The sequence below is a fragment of the Amblyomma americanum genome, chromosome 1 (assembly GCF_052857255.1).
Source record: "Amblyomma americanum isolate KBUSLIRL-KWMA chromosome 1, ASM5285725v1, whole genome shotgun sequence".
Lineage (NCBI taxonomy): Eukaryota > Metazoa > Arthropoda > Arachnida > Ixodida > Ixodidae > Amblyomma > Amblyomma americanum.
The window spans coordinates 442,630,103-442,651,991 of record NC_135497.1 but is presented as its reverse complement, the minus strand read 5'-3'; the positions used below and the strand labels follow the sequence as shown (position 1 = coordinate 442,651,991).

Here is a 21,889-nt window from a genome sequence, read left to right as displayed (position 1 = left end):
AACGTTAATAGCAAAAAAAAATGCAAGCCTGCAGGCGGTAGGTTGGGGATATATTGATCGTTGTAGTAGAATTTTACAATATATGAGGAACACTGCGCTCATAATACCCTCCCTATACCCTATATAACACCCTCCCTGCAAATGCCTTTACACGTTTTCCCGTTCCAGATTGCTTTTCTCCAGAACTGTTGGGTATGACGTCAGTGGTGCGCCTCCAGGCTCACCGTAACCGGAATGCAGGGGCAGCGGAGAACCTCCTCTATTACACGAAGTACATGGAGGCCTGCAGTTCCTGCAGCACCTTGACGGCCTCCACGTATTGGGCAGTGGTCAACACTGTGTCACCGCCGCCCTCAGACGACTGGCTGACCGCGCCGGACGTCTCCAGCTTGCTGGCGATGTGGTGTTTTGCACGGAAGGCGGCCAGGTGCGCGTAGTACACAGGGGCCGGGATGCTCACGCTCCTTGCACATCGGGAGTATGTGTGGCACAGGTAGAAGCTGAGCTTCTGCAGGTCGTCCGCGCTGAACATGGAGTCATCCCACACGACATAGTAGTGGGCCGGCCGGCTGGTGCCCAGCGGGTGTGCCGAGGAGTACACTTATTCACATGCGAGAATTCCAAGGGCCGTGTCATGTTGTGTCGCGTCGTGTCGAGGTATGTGGTGGTGCGGTGTGGTCCTGCTTGTGGTGCGATGTGGTGTGGCGTGGTGTTTGCGGTTTAAATGCGCCATTACGTGGGAAGGACAGTGTTTAAACGCAATATACAAAAACCGGCAGTGCCCATGAGCAACCCATGCACTTGCCCTGCTCCTAATGCCGCATGCACAACATGTTTCCGGCTTTATCTGGCCTTAGATGCCCTCGCGCCAATAAATACAGTGAATAACTATTATTTCCTGGCTGGCTGTCATCAGCGCATTGGTCGGTCATCGTCATCTATGTCGGTGTCCCGACTTCGGGACAGCATAAACACCGAGGCATACAAGCCGACACGACTATTTAAACAAAAATCAATTTTTGACCGTTTTTTGAGACTTAAAAGCCGCTTCCATCTTTTACGTACGAGCTAAACATCAAGCGCTTCTCTTTTCACCCAACCTTCTGCAATCATGTCTCAGTAAACGCCACCTCGAGAATAAAAACCAATGACCATATCCACATGACAGCATCACTGAGCACTGGCCATAGAGGCCCCCCATGCGCAACTTCCGATACCGCTTCCCCAAAGGTGAACGATGACGTCACAGTCACACACAGCGCTCCTGATGAACTCAATGTAAAGCGGAAATCTTCCGTCACAGTTTCGCGCGTAGGTGATCTCGAAAACCATGCTTCCGTTTCCTCAAGATGTCGAAGGCCTACACCGCAGGCGCTCCTGGAATTTGTAGCGCATTAACGACGCGACACGACTTTGGCGATGCCGGCGCCCGGACTATTTCCTCCGCAAATTCATAAACGAAAACACCGCAGACCATTTCTTACCGCTGACAATCGCAACAAGAGCGGAGAAGAGGACGCCTACCTGGATGCCGAAGTGGCTGCAGAGGAAGAAGTCGAAGTCCAGCGGGTGCGTGACCACCGAGTCTACGGTCGTGCCTGGTGGGACGTTGCGACACTTGCCCACGCCGTCGCGGTCGTTGGCGGGCATGAACCTCGTGTGATGCCGCTTCTGGACCACGATGAAAGTAATTGCTGGCTCGTAGGTCTCGTTGGGAGACAGTTCCTTGCACGCCAGCCGGATGGCGCTCACCTGCGAGATTTGAGAGCGGAAACAAAAATGTCGGTCAAGGCTGAAAGGCCATTCGAATCATCACGATATCTACCTAGTTCAGAATGTAAACCAAACAGTTTGGATGTTCACGAACTATGCTGTCTTATCTTATACAATTGTCGTTTCACAAAGAGTGTACGGCGAAGATCACCGTTTTTTTAAGCAATGCTATTATCGGTTGTACTCTGGTTAAACGAGCCGTTTCAGCTACCGTTCAGTTCAACGGAAGTGCAGCATTTCCAACTGACGCTTAAATGAATAACAGTCGGCTGCAGTTACTCGGCATACTCCTCTAAATTGAGTTCACGCGGTCCACATTCCGGATCACGTGATCGGTTTGCACATAACTCTGCGCATTGACCACCTAGTTGACTTCACTCAACAAAAATTTCTGTGCAAGCTTGGCGTTTCAGTATACCTGTAGTGAACAACCACACAGAGCCAAAAAAAATTCAGTACAGGAACGTACGGCTTCACCGCTCAGCCGTTGTTTTACTGGTGCCACTTCGCGGGCTTTTTTTTTCTGGCTACACTAATCAGAATATAGTCGGATACACTCAAGAATGAAGCCGATTTTCTCCGTAAAAGGACCCCCTTCCAGCCAATGGCTTCGGCTTATCATCACGAACCCTCAAGGCTGACAATGCGGTGTGCGCCGTGGCAGTGACAATAGTCTTCCCTGTGAGGGGGGAGACTAACCCCTTTCATCTAGCATTCGCCACGTGGTTACCCAAGCAGGCTCATGAGAATTGGTCTATGCCATTGGCTGCAAGAGAGTCCATTCAGGGTTCTTGAGTTGCTGGGTTCTTGAGTTGCATCCGACTATAATGGAAGTTGTAGTTGTACTTATATTAGCCAAGATAGCAATATGTGGCAGCCGGAAATGCCGCCGACTCGGCCGATGCAGCGGGTCAGTAGACTGGTCCAACCGCGTATCTCCACTGAGCTGAGATCTCAACAGCAGGTGGCGCTGCCTTTTATTACCCGTGCCACACGCGCACTTTCTAGATGTTTGTAGCCTTAAGTTTGCCTATGCCATTATTTTCGGGGCTGGCGCTACACGTCCAGATTTAACGACATTATTATTTATTGGCAGATTTATTGACATTACTGATTCGCAACTAAACAGAGGAGATTACAATCCAATAAATGACGAAATTCAAATGTTTTCTAATAATATTCTGACACCCTCTTTTCAATATAAGTCAGTAGAATATAACCGCGGGTTCAATTTAGAGGCAAGCTCGCCGAAATAGTAGCCAAACATGTCCCGCTTATCACGCTATCAAATCATAAACCTAACACTTGCTTTACAAGAAAGCATCAATGCATGAGAAATAAGAAAAAAAAAACGGTTGTACAAAAATACAAAGCACGAATGTTCGCCCTGCGCGCCGGGTAAATATAAAACCTACCTAAACCTCTGTTGTTCTGGCCTTTGTGACGAAAAATTTTTTTTTTCAAAAAGCCCTTCCTGCGCTACTTAAGAACAATAAAAGCAAATCCTTCAAAACAATACGTCCGAACAGTGTCAGTAATGATATATCAATACATGATATTGACAGCACCCCCTACTTGGATGCTGAATGTCCTAAAGCATTTAACTCGTTTTTCGCATATATTTTCACCCAAGAAGATAATCCTAACGTCTCGTATGTACCTGATTTTGGTTACCCGTACATGGCGCCGGTTGACATTACACTTGATGGCTTAGTACACCTGATAAATAACCTAGTACCCTCTTTTTCTGGTGTTGATTAAATCAATTCAAAATACTAAAGAAATGCCATTTCTGTCTCCAAAATCATCTTCCTTCATATCTTTAAGCAGTATATCTACAGGTGAGGTTTCCACCGGTTGAAAAATAGCAAAGGTTGTACCGGTTTTCAAAAGTGGCAACAAACACTCGCACGAAAACTGCCCACTTCCACCTTTTTGGACTTTGCCAAAGAATTTTATCGGGTAGAACATTGCCGACAAATATCTAAGCTTTGTGCGCTTAAATTACATTCTTTCTCTGTCATGGGTTCGTAGTTTTCTTTCTAATTGCCAGCAGTACACCGTTGTTAACAAGTATTAATTTCCTGTTTGCGATGTTACATCGGGCGCGGCGCTAGAAGCCTCCTCTGTCTATTACTATTAATAATTTACATTAATAACCTGCCAGCAACAATCTCATCTTAGATACACATATTTGCTGACGTCTGCATTATTCATTGACCAATAAAATTTACTAATGGCCACCTTGAACTTCAAAGTCACCTCGATTGCATAAACGACTGGTGTAAAACGTGTCTAATGACAAAACATTTCTAAGTGTAATATAATTACTTTTAGCCGAAAATGCGCAACTTCGAATTTTCCATACCGCAATGATAACAATACATTGGCTCGGAATACGCAGTATAAGCATCTAGGCGTCCATATTTCACCAAACTTTTCTCGGGCTGAACACACATCCACCACTTTCGCTAATGCTTCCCGGTCACTAGTTTTCTTTCGCCGTAACCTGCTATGCACTACCCCTGACATGCGTAAACAAGCCTATATTACTTTTGTAGCACCGCAGCTAGAGTAGACTTCATCCATCTGGTCACCTTATCAGAAATATCTAATAGAGAAGTTGGAAGCTGTCCAGAATCGGGCTTGTCGTCTCATTTTGGCAAAATTACAGTTATCAGTCCAGTGCAACCCAACTGAAGATCAAACTTTCGCTCCATGCATCCTTTGCAAATTCGTCGCGAGACTGCCCTTTTATCTATCTTTCACAAATACGTCCATGCCACTGATTCACCGCCAGCACATCTACAACGTCCCTCCTACTTATAACTGCAGCTATGCCGAATTTATGGCAACACACATGATTTCAACTTCTCGTCACTCCCGCGTGCCATTCGTCTCTGGAACGATCTTCCGGACTGCACCGCCCTGCAGGCTAATCAAGACCCGTTTCGCGAACATCTACCCAAACATTTCGTTGATAACGGTTAGCACGTCATTTAAATACTCAGGATTCGTACAACTTCGTTTTCAGCAGCTTGAGACTATTGCCTCTTCGGTTTCGTGATGCGCAGCTTTGCTCATTTATGCCTGATATGTTTTCTTTGGCTTTTGTATAAATCTTCGTGCAATTCTCCTGTTTTTGTTTCATGAAGCAGAGTGGTTTTTTTACTTTTATCCCTGTTAATGAATTGCGATATCTTATCTGAACTCACCTGTTTTTTGTGTGTTTTGCTGTACTTTTATTATGATTTTTGGATTTCTGGCCTATTTCTTCTGTATCGCCCCCTTACACAATGCCTCTCCAGAGGCCTATAAGGTATCTGTATATAAGTAAATAAATAATTTAACTAGTCACGGTGACGATACCGCCTTCAAGGCAGTAAAAAAAAGCCCTTAATATAAACAGTGTTAATGAGAAAGTATAACAGCAATGCCCTTCAAATATAATATAAAAATTATTTTGTAGAAAATGCCACAGTTCTTGCTTGACAAGTGTGTAAAAGTAGAACTCGTGTGTCAGCTCACAGGATAACAGTACATATGAATTCCTATTAAAAATAGTGTTGTTTATGAATAAACGATTATACTCTGGGTAGTGACTTCACACAAAAAAGTTGCATGTCTTTCCGCATGCGGAATGGCGAAAAGAGTATACAGATCTCGGGCGAATGAGGTGTGGCGAACTCAGAAGGTCGCAAACGCCAATTAGTCTGTCTAATGTCTTTAAATACAAGTGTGTGGCACCGCGCCAATTGCGTTAAAAATTGATTTACTAAGTAATTAATGACATAAAACTTGACCGTGTGGCACGGGTATAACACCTCGAACTGTCGTTCAGCTCAACGGACGGTCAACTGCACAGCAGTTATAATCGCCCGTGTGTAAGAAGGATGAGAGGCGGAGCGGATATGTACAAAACCGCGCCAGAGGCCTCAGTCTTGGATGTTTACCACCTTTTGAAGAGAAACGATCAAGTTGAGGTCAACTAACGCCAACAAGACGTCTCCAGAAATGAATATCCTGGATGTCCTGAAATTATATCCCTGTGGAGATCAATTCGGTGTCGTTACGTATATGCACAGCTAGTCGGCTTCTCCAAAGACAAAGGTTATCCAATGACACTAGTGACATTGAATGCGGGAAAAACTGTCTTAACAAGATGAGCGTTTAGTGGGCACAGTATAGTAGTAGGCGCAGTTACTTACCTCATAGTTACGGACTTCCAAGAACTGCCCCTCGCTCACTCCGTCCCTGTAGAAGACGATCCGCTCGGGCTTGTGCCTGGTGGCGCGGTGGAAAGCCAGTAGCAATTCTTTGATCATGTCCTTCAGGTCTCTAATGATTTCCACACGCGCCTTAGCCTTGGAGTCTTCAATCTGTACCCGAATGGTGGCGTGAAACTTGGACGGTACAGTGTCTAGGCTTCCGACGCACGCGGCGATGGATGGCCTCACCTTGTCTCCAGGCGATGGGTGCGACACGTCTGCTCCAATGACGATCACGGGCCTATGAAACAGCTTCGGCTTCTCCTGCATCAGGAGACTATTGTTGATACCGCCCATCTTGGCGTTGATGTTCTGGCACAGGTTTTGGATGAGCGCTGCGTTGCACTTTTGGACCACGTTGTTGTCCAAGATGCATTGTGTGCGCAGAGAGAGCTCAGTCTCTGCCACCTGCTTGATCTCAGCGTAGTTCGTGGCTTTTGTTATCACTGCCACAACCATCTCCAACTGCGGGTACTGCTTGCGCTGCTCCGTGAGAACGGTCCGCATGGGCTGGCGGGTTGTGTCGAACGTGATGACCGCAAGCGGCTGCGCAATGCGCATGCCCAGTTCTTGGCCGAACGGATCAGCATCCTGATGAAGTTTTCCAGGGAATCCTTGTGCGCGAAGCGGCTCACGTTGAGAACAATCCACTTTGTCATGGACATCGCCTTGTAGAAGCGCTGCCCTCGGAGATCCCACGTACCGTCGCGCGGCTTGCACATGGTGTTGTTCTCAAATACCAGAGATGGCGGGTCGAGCACTCTGCCCACAACCTGAGTGGGCTCAGTGTTGATCTTGACGCCGAACTCTCGCAGGTACTTGTCCGAGCTGCTGACCATGTCGCGCACAGACTGACGAATCTTCTGGAAGCGCTTGGCTGGCGGCTTGGCCGTGCGCTTGATCATCTCGGCGGTCTGACTCGCGTCGAGCTTCTTCCGACAGTGCTGGCCTTCGGCCAGCTCGCACACCTCCAGAGGAATGTAGACCGGATGCGTCGGGCTGCCACTCTGCACGCAAGGGAAGTTCGGGTACGACAAGCGCCTGTAGCGGCTCTGGAAGTAGTCGGCGACGGAGATCTGACTACCTTCTGATTCAAAATAGATTTCCTTCGCAGGTTCTCTCGTGATCTTGACCACTTTGTACTTGCGCGGGTACGGAAGGTGCGTCACTTTGACACGGAGTCCCTTGAGCTCCCTATTCAGGCGCACGTACTGGTTGTCGCGCAATGACCGGAAGTCTGCGGGCGTCAACACACGACGGCTGTCGCTTAAGAACCTGCACATGAAGTCGACCAGTGGAAGCGACTCGTAGAATGTTGTTGCTGACATGTCGACGTTAAGCATGGGCTTCCATTGGGCGGGTCGAACACTCGTGTAGTAGCCAAACCACACCTCCCGGCCTCCTCCGAGGTCATTGTACTCGTTGGGTCCCGGCGGTCTGAAAAACGAGCGTCCAACCGGTGCAAGGTTGATCGAGGGGCTGTGCCTCAAGACGATGTCTATGGCCTGGAGGACTTCCTGGGGCACAGTTTGTACGCGCTTTTGGAAGACGCCATGCAGGGCGTCCAGATTCACTGTGGCCGCGTACTGGATCTTGATTATAAACTTCTGGGATCTTTGGTCTTCCTCGAGGTCGACTGTGAATGTCCGCTCGCGGAAGTTGAGCTGGCGGCGCGTGTACAGGTTCTTGCGGCCATCGAAAGCCGGGATGCAGTTGGCCAGGTCTTGCCGGTACTTCTTTACTAGGAGCTCGATGACAATCCTGTTGATCTTTGTACTGAGGCATCGGTACTTTTTCTGCTCAGGAACCTTGGTCTCCTTGGCAGTTTCCGAGGAGATGTCGACGTCGTAGTGGTAGACGCTGCCAGTCGGTATCTCGATGCTGAAGTGGTTGGCAAGAAGTTGTATGGTCCGGCGCAGCTGGCCGTGGGCAGGCCGCCGTGGGAAGTGAGAGGGTAGGGTTCGCTCGAGCTCCTGCGCCGTGTTTGGAGGTAATTAGAGCAGAGCATGAACAATTAAGTATGGACGCACTGTTTCGTGTGTTGAGCGTCACATAAGTTTGGCCGAATGGTCTTCGATCTACACTACAGCGCAGGACCGGTTCCGGTGAGTCTTAATGAAAAAAGCCTCCTGCACCCCGTGCATTATAGCGAGCCCTTTAAAGGACAGCGCTTGAACAAGAATATCCTCCAGTGACAATGTTTAAAATGTTTTGTGCAAGCGAAGTTATGTGCAGTCAAAATTTAAATTTCAGCGTCTTCGAGCCTTTCTATATCTTTTCATCACTCTTTTCATGCTCACAGGTCGGCGCTGTTCAGCCAGCCCTACCCACTCGGCCCCACCGCCGGCTGCCTATGCGTTCGGAATTTCCCCCCCCCCCTGTAGAATGGGGTCGGGGGGGCTTCCTGAACCGCCGAAGCGACGCTTATTACTGGCAGCGGCCATTGCAGCTGCCTTACTTCTGAATCTAACCGACAGACACATCTGAACAAAAATACGCAGGAGCGCGAGGCGGAGAAATGCGCGGGCGTGAAAAAGTCACTGGAAAGAGCTCGCCAACCTTCGCTCGGGATTGTGGGTTCTGAATATTTGGTTCCGATGTTTATGACGAGAGAACGTAGTGATTGAGCGAGGTTCTATACCCGGTTGGTCAAAAGTTTCGGGGCCAGAGGGCTTGCTTGTTTCATCGGTGTATCATGGCATTTAAGACGCGAATAAAGCTATCAAGGTTCCCAGAGCACAGAACGATACCTCTTCCGCTTTCTACGGATATTCTGAGTCTGGTGGTGTCATGTCTGCCTGATAATACAGCTCCAAAGCAGACCCTTTGGCCTGAGAACTTTTAACCGACCCTGTACTTTCCTCGGATTATATTTCAGAGCCTTGTGCTATTTTGAGCGCATATGACAGGGACGATCGGGACGATTGCAAAATCAAGGAACCGCACTGCGTAGTCGCGGTGTTCATCAAAAGCGAGACAGTAATTACTTGTTCTTTTTCTGCCTTAAATTATTTATACAGTGAACCAAGGCCATGATGGTGCCACAGCTGTAGAAGCATTTCTTGAAAGGTTTCTGAACAACTCAAAGGGAAAATGTGGGCTATTTTGAATATGTTTAGACGTGGTATTGTGTTCCCATTCGCATCACATTTCTTAAGAGTCCCTTGTCTGTGCCTCAAAAACCGTTTTTCAGAATCCTGAGTAGAAGCTCTTTAAAACAGGAAAAACAAAGAACGCCGAAACCAAAACTCGGTTTCTCCCCAAGTATGACGCCGAGATCGAGGCTTGTCGTCATGCATACTGTCACAGAACCTCTCGGTGCGTTGACTGACTAAACTGGAGACTGTAAGCGACAGACCACTGTTTGTGTGAAATGGCCAAAAACAAAGGTCTTATTTTTTTCTTCTTGACCAATCTCCGAGCAAATATCGACGGGCATGCAGCTGGTGACGTCACATGTCCAAGGTCGCCCACAGAAATGGTGCCGATTGGGGTGAAAAAAATTGGAAAAATTTAATTATTCATGATGAAACAAACCGGCGCCCGGCACCGAAGCTCGGCACAAGGAACTACAGTGGAAAATTCGGCATTCGTGGAGGTCGGAAAGACGCACCAGCCGCTTATTAACAGTGAAAGATGAGCAACATACGGGAATCTTTCTATGAATTGACAATGTGCAGACGCGTAATTTATAAGAATCAACAGCTACAGCCCAAGGAAACATCAGTTTGCCAGAGTGGAAGTTTGGGCTCGACAGTGCAACATTTCGCTTGGAGTAAAAGCGCATTTAACGCGTGAATAAAAAAGACAATGCGCTCACTGCGGTGGCTCAGTGCTTAGTGCGCTCGGCTGCTGACCCGGTGTTCGCAGGTTTGAACCCGACCGCGGCGGCTGCGTTTTGATGGAGGCGAAAGGCGCCCGTGTGCTGTTCGATGTCAGTGCACGTTAAAGATCCCCAGGAGGTCGAAATTATTCCTCAGCCCTCCACTACGGCACTACTTCGTTTCTTCTTTCACTCCCCCCACCCTTGTCCCTTCCCTTACGGGGGCGGTGGGGGCACTGCACCATTTCCTTCCGCCCCCCCCCTCCCGCCAGAAAAGTTAATGTCGATTAGCCCAATAATAATAATAATAGGAATAATAATTGCTTTTTGGGATAAGGAAATGAGGCACCATCTGTCTCATATATCCCTGCACACCTGAACCGCGCCATAAAAGAAGGGATAGAGGGAGTGAAAGAAGAAAGGAAGAAAGAGGTTCCGTAGTGGAGGGCACCGGAATAATTTCGACCACCTGAGGATCGTTAACCTGCACTGACATCGCACAGCACATGGGCGCCTTAGTGTTTTGACTCCATAAAAACGCAGCTGCCGTGGTCGGGTTCGAACCCGGGAACTCCAGATCAGTAGCAGAGCGCCCTAACGACTGAGCCACCGCGGCGGGTTGGATTAGCCCAGCTAATCCAGGATATACAAAGGTGAAGCGAGATTGAGCTCTCCACTGTCCCGCAGAGCCGGTTGTGCGCCTTTCCTGGTTGTGCGCCTTTCCTTTCGTGAAAATGAATGGTCTTTGCAAAATTGTGAACTCCAATGAACTCTACCAAGTCCTTCCACTAACTTGTTTTCTTTGGTTTTTGAGGAAAGGAAATCGCACAGTAACCATCTCACATATCTCAGTGGACACCCGAACCACCCCAAGAAGGAAGTGATAAAGGAGGGAGGGAAAGAGGAAAGAGAAAACAAAATTGAAAGTTGGATTTTGAGGAAAGGCAGGTGGAACACCTGTGGCTCAGTGCTACTAGTGGGGCATGCACAGTAGTGGGTAGAGAGCGAAAGAGAGAAATGCCATGTGTCATTACTGCTCCACGTGCTCTCCAGGAATCATGCAAAATTGCTCAACCTGTGGCCAGTAAAGCTTTCACTTTAAAAACAATATTTCATACGCTGGCAACAAAACACTCGGCCGCCGGCGAATAAGTAGTTAACTCCAAGGCTAAACCTGACGACGCACCAATTGCTTGAGCCACCCTTTATCCAGGTGAGACTAAGGCCCTGAACCTCACAGAAGAAACTGTGAAAATGGAAAATTGATTTTTGGGGAAAGGAAATGGCGCTGTATCTTTCTCACATATTGGCAGACACATGAAACACCCTATAAAGGAAGGGAAAACGGAGGGAGTGAAAAAGGAAAGGATGAAAGAGGAAAGGAAGAAAGAGGTGCTGTAGTGGAGGGCTCCGGAATAATTTCAATCACCTGGGGATCTTTATTGTACACTGACAGCGCAAAGCACAGGGGTGCCTTAGCGCTTCGCCTCCATCGAAATGTATTGCAGCTGCCCGGTCTGATTCGAACCACTCATTTAAGTACGTTCTTTACGTCACAAACTTCGGTTTTAAATTTCAGCCACTCGCCTTGTCCTCCTAATTGTTGACCAAGGAACCCGTAGCGGTTCCGAAATGTTGTTCTCGATCTAGGCATTGTCAGCTGCTAAATCTTACGTTTCACTTCCAGAGCGCCCTATACGTCATGCACTACCACGATGCTTGCTACCCACAACACTTTTCAGCAGTAAAAACTAAGCCCTGTAGTCGGCTGGAACTCCAGAAAGAAGCGACGGATGCACTTCAAAGGACGCCTTGCAGCCTACGGCGTCGGCCAATTCTCCGGGCGCCGCTGTCAATCTGATCAAGCGGTGGTTCATATCCTTTCATATGCCACTCCCTGAGATGTCACACAGGTCCAAGAGGATTGAGTAACCATGACGTCATGGGAACCAGTCGATGCCATTGGCTGGAGGGGCCTCTATCGAGAGGCACATGCCGCTTCTTTCTTCAGTTGTATTATACCGGAGTTCGGTTCTCGTACCGTCCACTTAAGTCGATGTTTTGGAGAGGTGAGGTTTCCTCTTGCCTTGAAGCTAACAGCTGAACCTCTTTGTAACGAAGCGGTTTAATACGAAACATCTTATATAACGAAGAAATTATGATTGCACATGGAAGCTCGGCCATCAGGGGCTATAACGAAGCTACGGCTATAACGAAGTAACCGCCGGAAACCTTCAACTTCGTTGTAAAGAGGTTCAAATGTATTTGGACCGCTGGCATAACGAGATGCACAGCATGGTTTATAACGAAATATTGAATATAACGAAGGAATTACGATTCCCCTCGGGAGCTCCTTCAACAGTGCATATAACGAAGCAACAGCCGTGAACGAACTTTCAGCTTCCTTATAACGAGGTTTAACGAACTACATGGCATGGCTCAAGATGAAGCCCTTTTCGGAAAACAGTACGCACCTTGATCCTGACATCGTCGCCTGAAGTGGCCTGGTCGCCAGCTGCGGGGGTCTGCTGTGTCACCGCGACGGGCGGCGTGCTTGGTGGCGACGGTGGTAGGGCAGCTGCTGCCGGCTGAGTGCCACTCACGGCGGCTGCTGCGGACGCAGGCCGGGGGCTGCTGGAAGCTACCTTGGCGGAACCCGCGGCGGCGGCGGCCCCGTAGCTGGGACGGGAGGCGCTGGGCTGAGCGGTGGGGTGAGCGCTGGGATCCGCGGCCGTGGTCGGGCCGCCGCTGACGGCGCGCGGCTGCGGGCTGGCCGCGGCGCCCTGCTGGAGTGCTTGCGCGAACGAAACCCACGAGGGACCGGCGGGCGACGAAGCAGGAGGTGTGGCTTGGTTGCCACCGCTGGCCGAAGGCACTGCTGCGAGCCGAAAATGCCCATTTAACGCCGGCTCTATATATCGGCTGCGTTTGCGATCATATCGATCGTTACGACACGCATATATACACTGCCGAAAGCAGAAGACTGGACAGGCGTCGCCGGAGCTCCGTTGGTAGAGCACCGGACGCGAAATTCAGAGGTCGTGGGTTTCGAATCCCACCGGCGGCATGTGGTTGTTTTTCTTGTGCTTTTTAATGAATTATCTTTAAAAAGTTTCGCTTTTTATGGGGGTTTAAGGTCGCAAAGAGACTATTTAAAAAGTCATTGCCATATTAAGCCCCCACTGATGAACACCACAAAATATTTTTTTTTAATTTCCCTATGCCCCTTGGTTCGGTCACTGTTGGCTTGCGTCATGTATTTCTTAACGAGCCCCTCTCGACCCTTCCCTTGTCTGCTCAACGGGAAAAAACAGCTGGTATAGAGTACTTAGTCGATGGTTTTATGGAATGCCGTCTGGTCAGGTCAGCAGAATGAATCTTCGGTTTACTGACCATGCGAAAGTGGTCAGCTGACTGCAGTTAACATAGTTGACATGGTCAGTGACCGAAAACTCAGTATACTGTGGTCGAGAGAACAGGTCGGAACAGCCGTCCCAACTCAGACAGCTGTGTAAGCCGATAATGGCATGCTCCGTGACTAAACGCGACTAAACATGCAGCTCCCCCAAACAGCGTCGTATAGCCCTTGCACTGAAGAACTTAGTGCGAGGCAATAGCTGTCGCGCAGGGTCTTAATTTTCACACAAAAGTGATCAGCCCTCCCCCCACAGCAACGAAGAAGCGGCAAACGACAAACCCCGCCGCGCATTCAATATACTTGAGACACACGCGCACGCTTTTCGTCTAGCTGTATACGTGAGAATAAAAACAATTTTCTAAAACAACAAAAAAAAACAACTTGGCTAACCCTGGAATTCAGCGAAAAGCAAGGACGCTTGCAAAGTGCCTCAGGCTCGTCCATGGCAGCGCCTGCATTCACGGCCGTTCTATATTATATACACACACGACATGGCTTAGACGTAGTATCACCTAATGTCAAAGAGCAGAGGTGAACTAAAGGTCATGGGTAAAGGGTCAAGAGCGACGCCATAACTGTACCACGTACGGTCATACTCGGCTAACGTGGTTGGGCTGAAGGTCGCCCAAGGTTATTCTCCGGCCTATGCGATGAATGCTTTACCAAACGTGGTGAAACTTTTCGCTTCGTGTTCAACTGCAGTGACTTCTTCAGTTTCATTCCGTTTAGGGCGCAGCTCGCCCGACCCTGCGTTCCGCATCGTAGTCGCTGTAACATGCTACCTGACAGATGACGTGTTACGGAGTGTGACAGGTGACGTGTTGGCACGTAGTAGCAGAGCGAAGCGCCACCTGACACGGCGAGAGGAATGGACAGCCGGAAGGCGGCTGCTACGGGACGATGCCGGAGGGGGGCTAGCAACGTAACACGACACCTGCCAAGCGGTAGCTGGCGGCTTGCGGAGACCTGGGCTGAACTTTCGAATTACCGTCCGTCGAATCAGCCTTCAATTTTTTTCATTTATATATCGGGCGTAAAGAATGCACGTTTCTTGCCGCGGATAACGCTTGCTGTCACGGAGAATGTCAGCACATGCTCGCTGTGGGAAACGCGCTTCCCCAATTCCCTTCCTTTCTTCAAAATCGACGGAGTCCGCAACATCGTGAACGACAATGCCAATGATCACAATGAACGCGACGGTGGCGGCTGAGTGACGTCATAGCTCTCACATGGTTTCTCCTCGGTTCAAGGTCAAACTCGTCAAGCTGTTAAGCCGCCTTGACTTCACCCGGCAGCCCCCCCCCCCCAAAAAAAAACAAAAAAAAACACGCAGTCGCGAGAAATAGCGACCATAATCCGGGGAGAGGTATTTTTTGAAAATTGGCTTTTGAGGAAAGAAAATAACGCAGTAACCGTCTTGCATATCTCGGTGGACACCTGTACCACGCCGGAAGGGAAGGGATAGAAGGAGCGAGTGAAAAAAGAGGTGCCGTAGTGGGGTCTCCGAAAAAGTTTTGACCACCAGGAGTTATTTAACCTGCACTGACATCGCACAACACTCGAGCGCCTCTGCATTTCGCCTCCATCGAAACGCGGCCGCCGCGGTCGGGTTCGAACCCGGGTACTCCGGAACAGTAGCCGAGCACCCTAATCACTGAGCCACTGTGACGGGTAATGCGGATAGCCCAAGCTAAAAATGCGGCGGTAACAGAGTAATGAAGCAAAAACACGATACCCGAAAGACGCGGGTTCGGTGGCCGCGGCGGTCGAATTTCGATGGAGGCGAAATTCATGAGGCCCGTGTTCTGTGCGATGTCAGCGCACGTTAAAGAACCCCCAGGTGGTCGAAATTTCCGGAGCCCTTCACCACAGCGTCCCTCATAGCCTAAGTCTCTTTGGGACGTTAAACCCAAATAAACCATAAAGGAATCGTAAATGCGCTGAGAGGACTGGGGTGCGGAGCTGCAGAGAGGTTGCTGTGCACCAAGAAGAACGGGCTAAAACGAGACAGCAGCGGTCGGAAACGTGCCGTGGATCAAGGCACTGACCAAGCTGAAGAGCGTTCCACAGCACCCGTCCCGTGTCAGGTCAGCAGCATGGACGGAACACACAGGCGCACGGGCGACGCGTGCAGCAGCGCGTGCTCGAGGAGCGTCGAGACGAACAGTGCGCGTGCGCAAGGCGAACGTTCGGCAAGGCATTCACGGCAGGAACGCGGAAGAACGCGGAAGAACGCGGAAGTGTTGGACGGTGCTGACGTGTTCTTGCTGGTGCTTGGCTTCGAGCTCAACTGTGGTGTCCTGGTGGTGCCTACGTGGTCATCTCTGGTGAGGCCGTTCTGTGTGGGGGATTTGGCCAGGTCTCAGGTTAGGTCTGTAGGCCAGGTTAATGTGCATTTGAGGGTGCGTTTGGCTTAGGTATGTCGCTGACCTCCCCGGGTGGAGGGACGGCAACCTGGTTTGCCAGCTTGCCCACCCAAAGCTTGCCGCTAGAAAATTTTCGTAAAAATGGAATTGACATCATCCCTATGGCTCTCGTGCCGATCGGTGAGGGAACGATCAAGATGAAAAGCCCCAAGGTCCTTCAGCAGGAGCTAAGATCTCTCACTACCCACTACCTCCAGATCTCTGAGGTGCGACTGTTCGGCCGGAGAGGCATTGTTTGCAGGTCCGCTGACATTGATTGTGTCACAGACCTGCTCCAGTGCAAAATATTTCAGTCCTTAGCGGTTAAAGCCTTCATCCCGGAACAGCTCGCATGTTCCAAAGGTATTGTTCGTGGAGTGGACCCAGCATCTTCCCCGCAGGATATACTGGAGGAGTTTCAGGATGCAGGTGTGGGGGTTCTTTCTGTCTACCGGTGCAGTAGAGAATTCAATGGTGTGCGTGTTGCGACAGAGTCAGTTATCACTACGTTTGCTGGTTCCTCCTGTCCTTCTGAACTCAAGGTTTGGCCGATAGTGTATCGTGTGGACCCTCTGCAGCCCCGTCCTCTTCAGTGCAACAACTGTAGGCGTTTCGGTCACAGTGGTAAAGCGTGTAAGTCGGCGACCCGCTGCCGGGTTTGTGGAGAAGGGCATTCAGATGACAGCTGCGCCTCTGATCAGCCCCAGTGTTGCCTATGCAAGGGCAACCACTCAGCTGATGATGTCAACTGCTCGAAACGAGCCGACGAACAAAGCCTGCTCGATATCATTCAAGCGAAACGATGTTCGAGAGCAGATGCTTATGCACTTCTGGATCGGAGGGATAATACATATGCCAGCAGTGCGCGAAGCTCTGTTGCTGATATACCGTCAAGTTTGACTACTTCAATAGTGTCCTCAGTAGAACAGGCTCTTTCTGTGGTGGTCGAGCGAATGCTGGGCAGTTTCACCGAGGCTCTATCTCAACTTGTTGCTGGCCAATCTCTGCCTACTGAATCACATGTTTCGGCGGCTACGCCGGCATCACTCCCGAGTGCTGCTAGTAAGAGTCATTCCATGTCGCCTCCTACCGTGCCCCAAGTACCGCCTGCCAACAGCGCTCCTGACAGTGTCGCTCACGTAGATCCTTGTAGCATGGACGTTGAAATGCTCACCACTTCCCAGAAGCGTCGAGCTTCTTCCTCACCCTCGAAGTCAGCTGTTCCGCAAGTCAAAGCAAAGAAAGGACCCCCCAAATTAATTCCCCAGACTGATGTGCTGAAGGAGGCTGTTGATGCCTCTTTAACCAGTCGATAATCATGGCGGGTCTAAAAGTTATGCAGTGGAATTGTCGCTCCGTACTTTCTTCTTTACCGGATCTTGAATTACTTCTTCATAAACATAATCCAGATATTGTGATTTTACAAGAAACGTGGCTCTCTCCACTTAAATCATTCACATTTAAAAAATTTCGTGTTTTCAGGGTAGATCGCGTTAATGGCAGGGGTGGTGGGTTAATAACTATGATCTCTACGAAAATATGTCACCGGGCATCAATCTCGCAGACAGTTATGCGCCCTGACTGTGAGTTGTTGGCGGTTGAAATCTCCCTTCCACAGTGCGCCAAAGTCACTATTGCTAACGTCTACTTCCCAATCGGTGTTCACAGGACAGACTGTTTGGACACCTTACTGAGCGGCGCAAACAGCACAGTCATCGCAGGAGATTTTAATTCGCACCACAGTGCCTGGGATAGTCGCTCTGACTCCTGCGGCCAGCTTCTGTGGTCCTGGATGTCAATGAATGCAGTGCGCTGCTGTAATTCCGGAGCAGTAACCTTTATGCGTGGAGGATCCCGTTCGATCATAGATTTAACATTAGCATCTCGTGGGGTTGGCGTATCTGCATGGTCAACTGAAGAATCAGGTACATCTAGTGACCACTTTCCAATAACCTTTTCTATTATATCCTCGCCTATCAGAAAAGGTGGTGCAACCATGAAATTTCTAAACCACATTATGTACAAAAAATTGATATCTGCCTCACTCCCCTCCATAGTTAGCTCAGGTCGAGTACAAAGAGCTCAGCGGACAATTACCTTTCTGCACGATGCTGCTGAGAGTTCTGTATTCTCGGTGTGCACTACTGCTCCTGCCAGACAGCCGTCTCCTTGGTGGACGGAGGAGTGTGAGAAAGCTTATCGTCGTAGAAAAGCAGCCTGGAAAAGCCTTTCCTATAATCAGAGCCCAGCTAATTGGATAAATTATAAGTTCTTCTCTGCATGTTTCAAAAGAACTGTTAAAAAGGCAAAGGAGGATTATAATCAAAATTTAAACACGTATCTCTCAAAACCCCAGAATAAGAAGGCTCTCTATAGATTCATGGCGCAGAATAACAGCTCTCCGGCCTCCAATCACATAAGGTCAATGGTAATGTCTCCGCAGGAGGCTAAGCAAAACCTTGAACTCATCGCGCAGGGGCTGGCCTTACGTTTCCAGGTACAGAAAGCAGAACCTTTGCACACTCTCACCCCCAGCTCGGACTATCCTGAGGTCGACGTGTCGGAGCTCCTGCAAATTGTTTCCTCGATGAACTCTGCTGCTCCGGGATCTGACGGGATTACTGTGGGCATGTTAAAGATTTTAGCGCATGACTTTCCAACTCACCTTCTTGATATTGTAAATGCGTCATTGGAAACCTCTTGGATTCCTCACAGTTGAAAAATTGCGAAAATAATTTTACTTTTAAAAATGCAGACAATGGATTTCAATTAGACAATATTCGGCCGATTGCTTTAACCTCAAATTTAGTAAAGCTAATAGAAAGAGTAGTACACAGTCGCCTCACAAAGCATGTTCATCATATTAACGGCCTCAGCCCCGCACAGATTGGCTTTCGTCGCGGTTGTTCCATATGGTCCGCGCATGTGGATCTCGAGAGCCGAATACGACTCTCAATGCGCCAGAGAGAAGTTTCGGCCTTGGTGACGCTTGACGTTGCGAAGGCCTATGACAGCGTGGAGCACACAGTCCTCATTAACAAGCTTGCTCAACTACAACCACCGCATTACCTCTACGCCTGGATTTGTGAATTTCTAAAAGATAGATTTTTCTTCTGTACAGACGGATCTTTTTGTTCTAATACCTATGGTCAATCAAGAGGTGTGCCGCAAGGCTCTGTTCTTTCTCCGCTGCTTTTCAACATATTAGTTCGGGACATCCCCATTCATCCTAACGTTACAGTTTATGTATACGCAGATGATATAGCTTTTTTCGCATCAGCAAATGATATTCATGTGCTCTACGGGTATTTGTAGGCATATCTGAATGCTCTTGAAGTCTGGTTGGACCAAATCAATTTATCACTTAATGTCAGCAAATGCGGCGTGCTGGTATTTCCACCCGACGCTCCTATGTACATCTCGCTAGCCTACCGCTCCACTCCAATTCCGCAGGTGGAGTCGGTTAAATACCTAGGTGTTACTTATGACCAAAATTTGGATTGGCGACACCATATTAAGAATAATGTTATTAAAGGGGAACGTGCACTGGGCCGTTTGACCCGAGTTGGCAATAAAAAGTTTGGCATGCGTCGTGACACGCTACTGTTGCTCTATAAGGCTTATATGAGACCGATTCTGGAATTTGGTTGCCCCTTGTTCTCTGGTAGCGCGAACTACAAGCTGCAGCCATTAGCCTTACTGGAAAGACGTGCCCTACGGCTATGCCTCGGGCTCCCAAAATCAGCTTCCAACGCTGTCCTTTATCTGGAAGCGCGTATCCCCAACCTCTATTCCCGCTTCCAACTTCTAACAGTGCGTACTTTCCTCAAGTCTTTTGACCCGGCCCCAGGCGTTAGTATTCCAATTTTTGTATCTCAACCACACCTTTTTTTGACTAATCACAGGCCACGTTATCAGCTTCCGCAAGTTAGGTTCACGCAGAATCTGTTAGCTCCGCTTCAGGTTGATCTGATCTCCTTGCAACGAGTTGCTGACACGCAGGCTGATCCCGTCTCCTATTACGACTTTATTTTCCCGTCCCATGCGAAGCATATGCCCGCACATACCCTAAATGGTCTTCTTTCTGAACACCTCCAGAATTTTCCACATCATACTGTTCTCTCCACTGATGCCTCCGGCAGCTGTGAGAAGGCGGCGATTGGCATATATTCGCAGGATCTAGATTGGAGCTACTCCGTTCGTATCCCTGATTATACTCCTATATTCTTCGCAGAGTTTTTGGCCATTGGTTTGGCTCTTCTCAAAATTCCCAGACATGTCGCACGGGTTCTTATTCTCACAGACTGCCTTTCAGTTATTGTCTCTCTCCAAAATTCGGAAAAATCTTTCTTGACTCGTTCACTTAGGTTTTTTGTTCCGAGCACAGTGCGCGAGATCCGTTTGGTCTGGGTACCTGGGCATTCAGGCGTCTATTTTAACGAGGTGGCTGATTTATTGGCAAGGTCAGCTCTCAGCGCACCTGTAATATATCCCGTTCCTCACCTCATTCTGTTAGCAGCTTCACGTTTCCAGCGGTTCCAACATATTTCAGCCACTTTGAGTGATCCGTTGCTGAATACCGTGGACTTTCAACACCTAAAGTACCAGTGGAATATCCGGTGGTGTAAGTCAAGGCTTTGTGAAGTGTCCATGACGCTCCTGCGATGTAGAATCCCTCACCTAAACTTGTACTTATGCAGGTGCGGGTTCGCTGCGACAAACCTTTGTGTATCATGTGGGCAAGTTGAATCAATCGATCATTTTCTCCTCTCTTGCCGGCGGTTCGCGGTTCAGAGAAAGCAATATCTGGAGGTTCCTCTTTCGAGACTAGGACTGCCTCTGTCTCTTACAGTTCTTCTATCGTTCGGTGCGAGTGCCAAGGGATTCCCGTTAAGCAGTGTATGCGGCTACCTTCACGATTACATAAGTGCAACTAATCGATTATCTTGTTAGCTATACACAAAATTCTTTCGCACGTCCAAAAAAGGCTAGATTGATTCTATTCCGGATGACTCATACCTCTTGAATTCATTTTATTTTTCCCAATTTTTTTTTATCTTGATTCAGTCTTCTGACGTTTCCTTCCCCGCGCAAATGCTTCCTTGGCATTCTACCCTATACCTTGGCCAATCCCCCCCACGTGGGTATGTGCCATATTACTTGAGGAGAAGAAGAAGAAGAAGAAGAAGAAGAAGAAGAAGAAGAAGAAGAAGGGACGCGCCGCCGGTCACAAATGCGCGGCTCGGCTGGAACCTCTTTTATGGGTCCTCTCAGAAAAAATTAAAAACAAAAGATGACGTGAAGCGAAGCGACGCGATCCTTTGTATTGGGTTATGCGCTTCAGTTAGGTATTTCACATAACCTGTTAGCACTGACGTTCGTAGCATGCCTGTAATTTGGTAATTTTCATCATTCCGCATACATTCTATCGTTTAGCAATGCTACCGCAACATCAAGTATTCCCGAGACTGCAGCATCAATGCAAAACGTTGGTTGTCATAACAAAATAGCCTAATATTATTGATATCTAAAGAGTGCATTGTCCACAACGCAGGTTGGAGCTTGAGCAAGCTGAAGGCTTCGCGATTTCACTAAGCGTGCGGGCTTTGTTCGAACAAAGCAAGGCTATTGTCACAGCCTGAGGGCATCGAGCCCAATACTGGCGTTGCATATGGCGACACTGTACGAACCACGAGGACCGGAGACGCGAAGTCGTACGCAGTCCAAAGGCCACTTCACATAGGAGCGGAAACGCTAGCAATTTGTGCCGCCGCGGCGCACAAAGCCGTTTCGAGCGGTCGCGGCGCATCGAACGGCCAGAGGAAAGAGGTTCAATAAATGTGCAAATTCTTCGATGCAACGCGCCGCTCTATCGCTCTGCTCGCTCATTTGCTTGCACGTGAACCCACCTTAACGCGATTAGAAGGCTGCCGAGGTCGCTTCGGCTCAACCGAACCAGGTTCTTTTTTCTCTCAAGTCACGGTCACTCACGCTCACGTAAAAACGATGGTGCATAATAGCGAAAACAAACGGGTAACGAAGCTCGTGCATTTCGTTCAGCCTTCTCGCAAAAATATGCTTTAGAACACAATCATCGTAGCCCACGAGGTTAGGCCTAAAGCGACCACTATGTGACGCCAGATGAACAAAGGGATCGAGCACCCAAACGAGACAGCGGCGGAGGCCACAGAACCGGAAGGAA

At 48.9% G+C, this 21,889-nt stretch overlaps 1 protein-coding gene across 1 annotated transcript in view; it reads right to left on the bottom strand.

The window, feature by feature from the left end:
• Positions 1–6,479: 6,479 nt before the first annotated feature.
• LOC144125470 (protein argonaute-4-like) overlaps positions 6,480–21,889 on the bottom strand; it is a 28,163-nt gene continuing 12,753 nt past the window's right edge. The window contains exons 2-3 of the mRNA XM_077658861.1: positions 12,339–12,742; positions 6,480–8,014 (exon numbers count right to left, since the gene is read on the bottom strand). Coding sequence (XP_077514987.1) covers positions 6,485–8,014; positions 12,339–12,742 — 1,934 coding nt within the window. The 3' untranslated portion in view covers positions 6,480–6,484. The remainder of the gene's footprint in view (positions 8,015–12,338; positions 12,743–21,889) is intronic.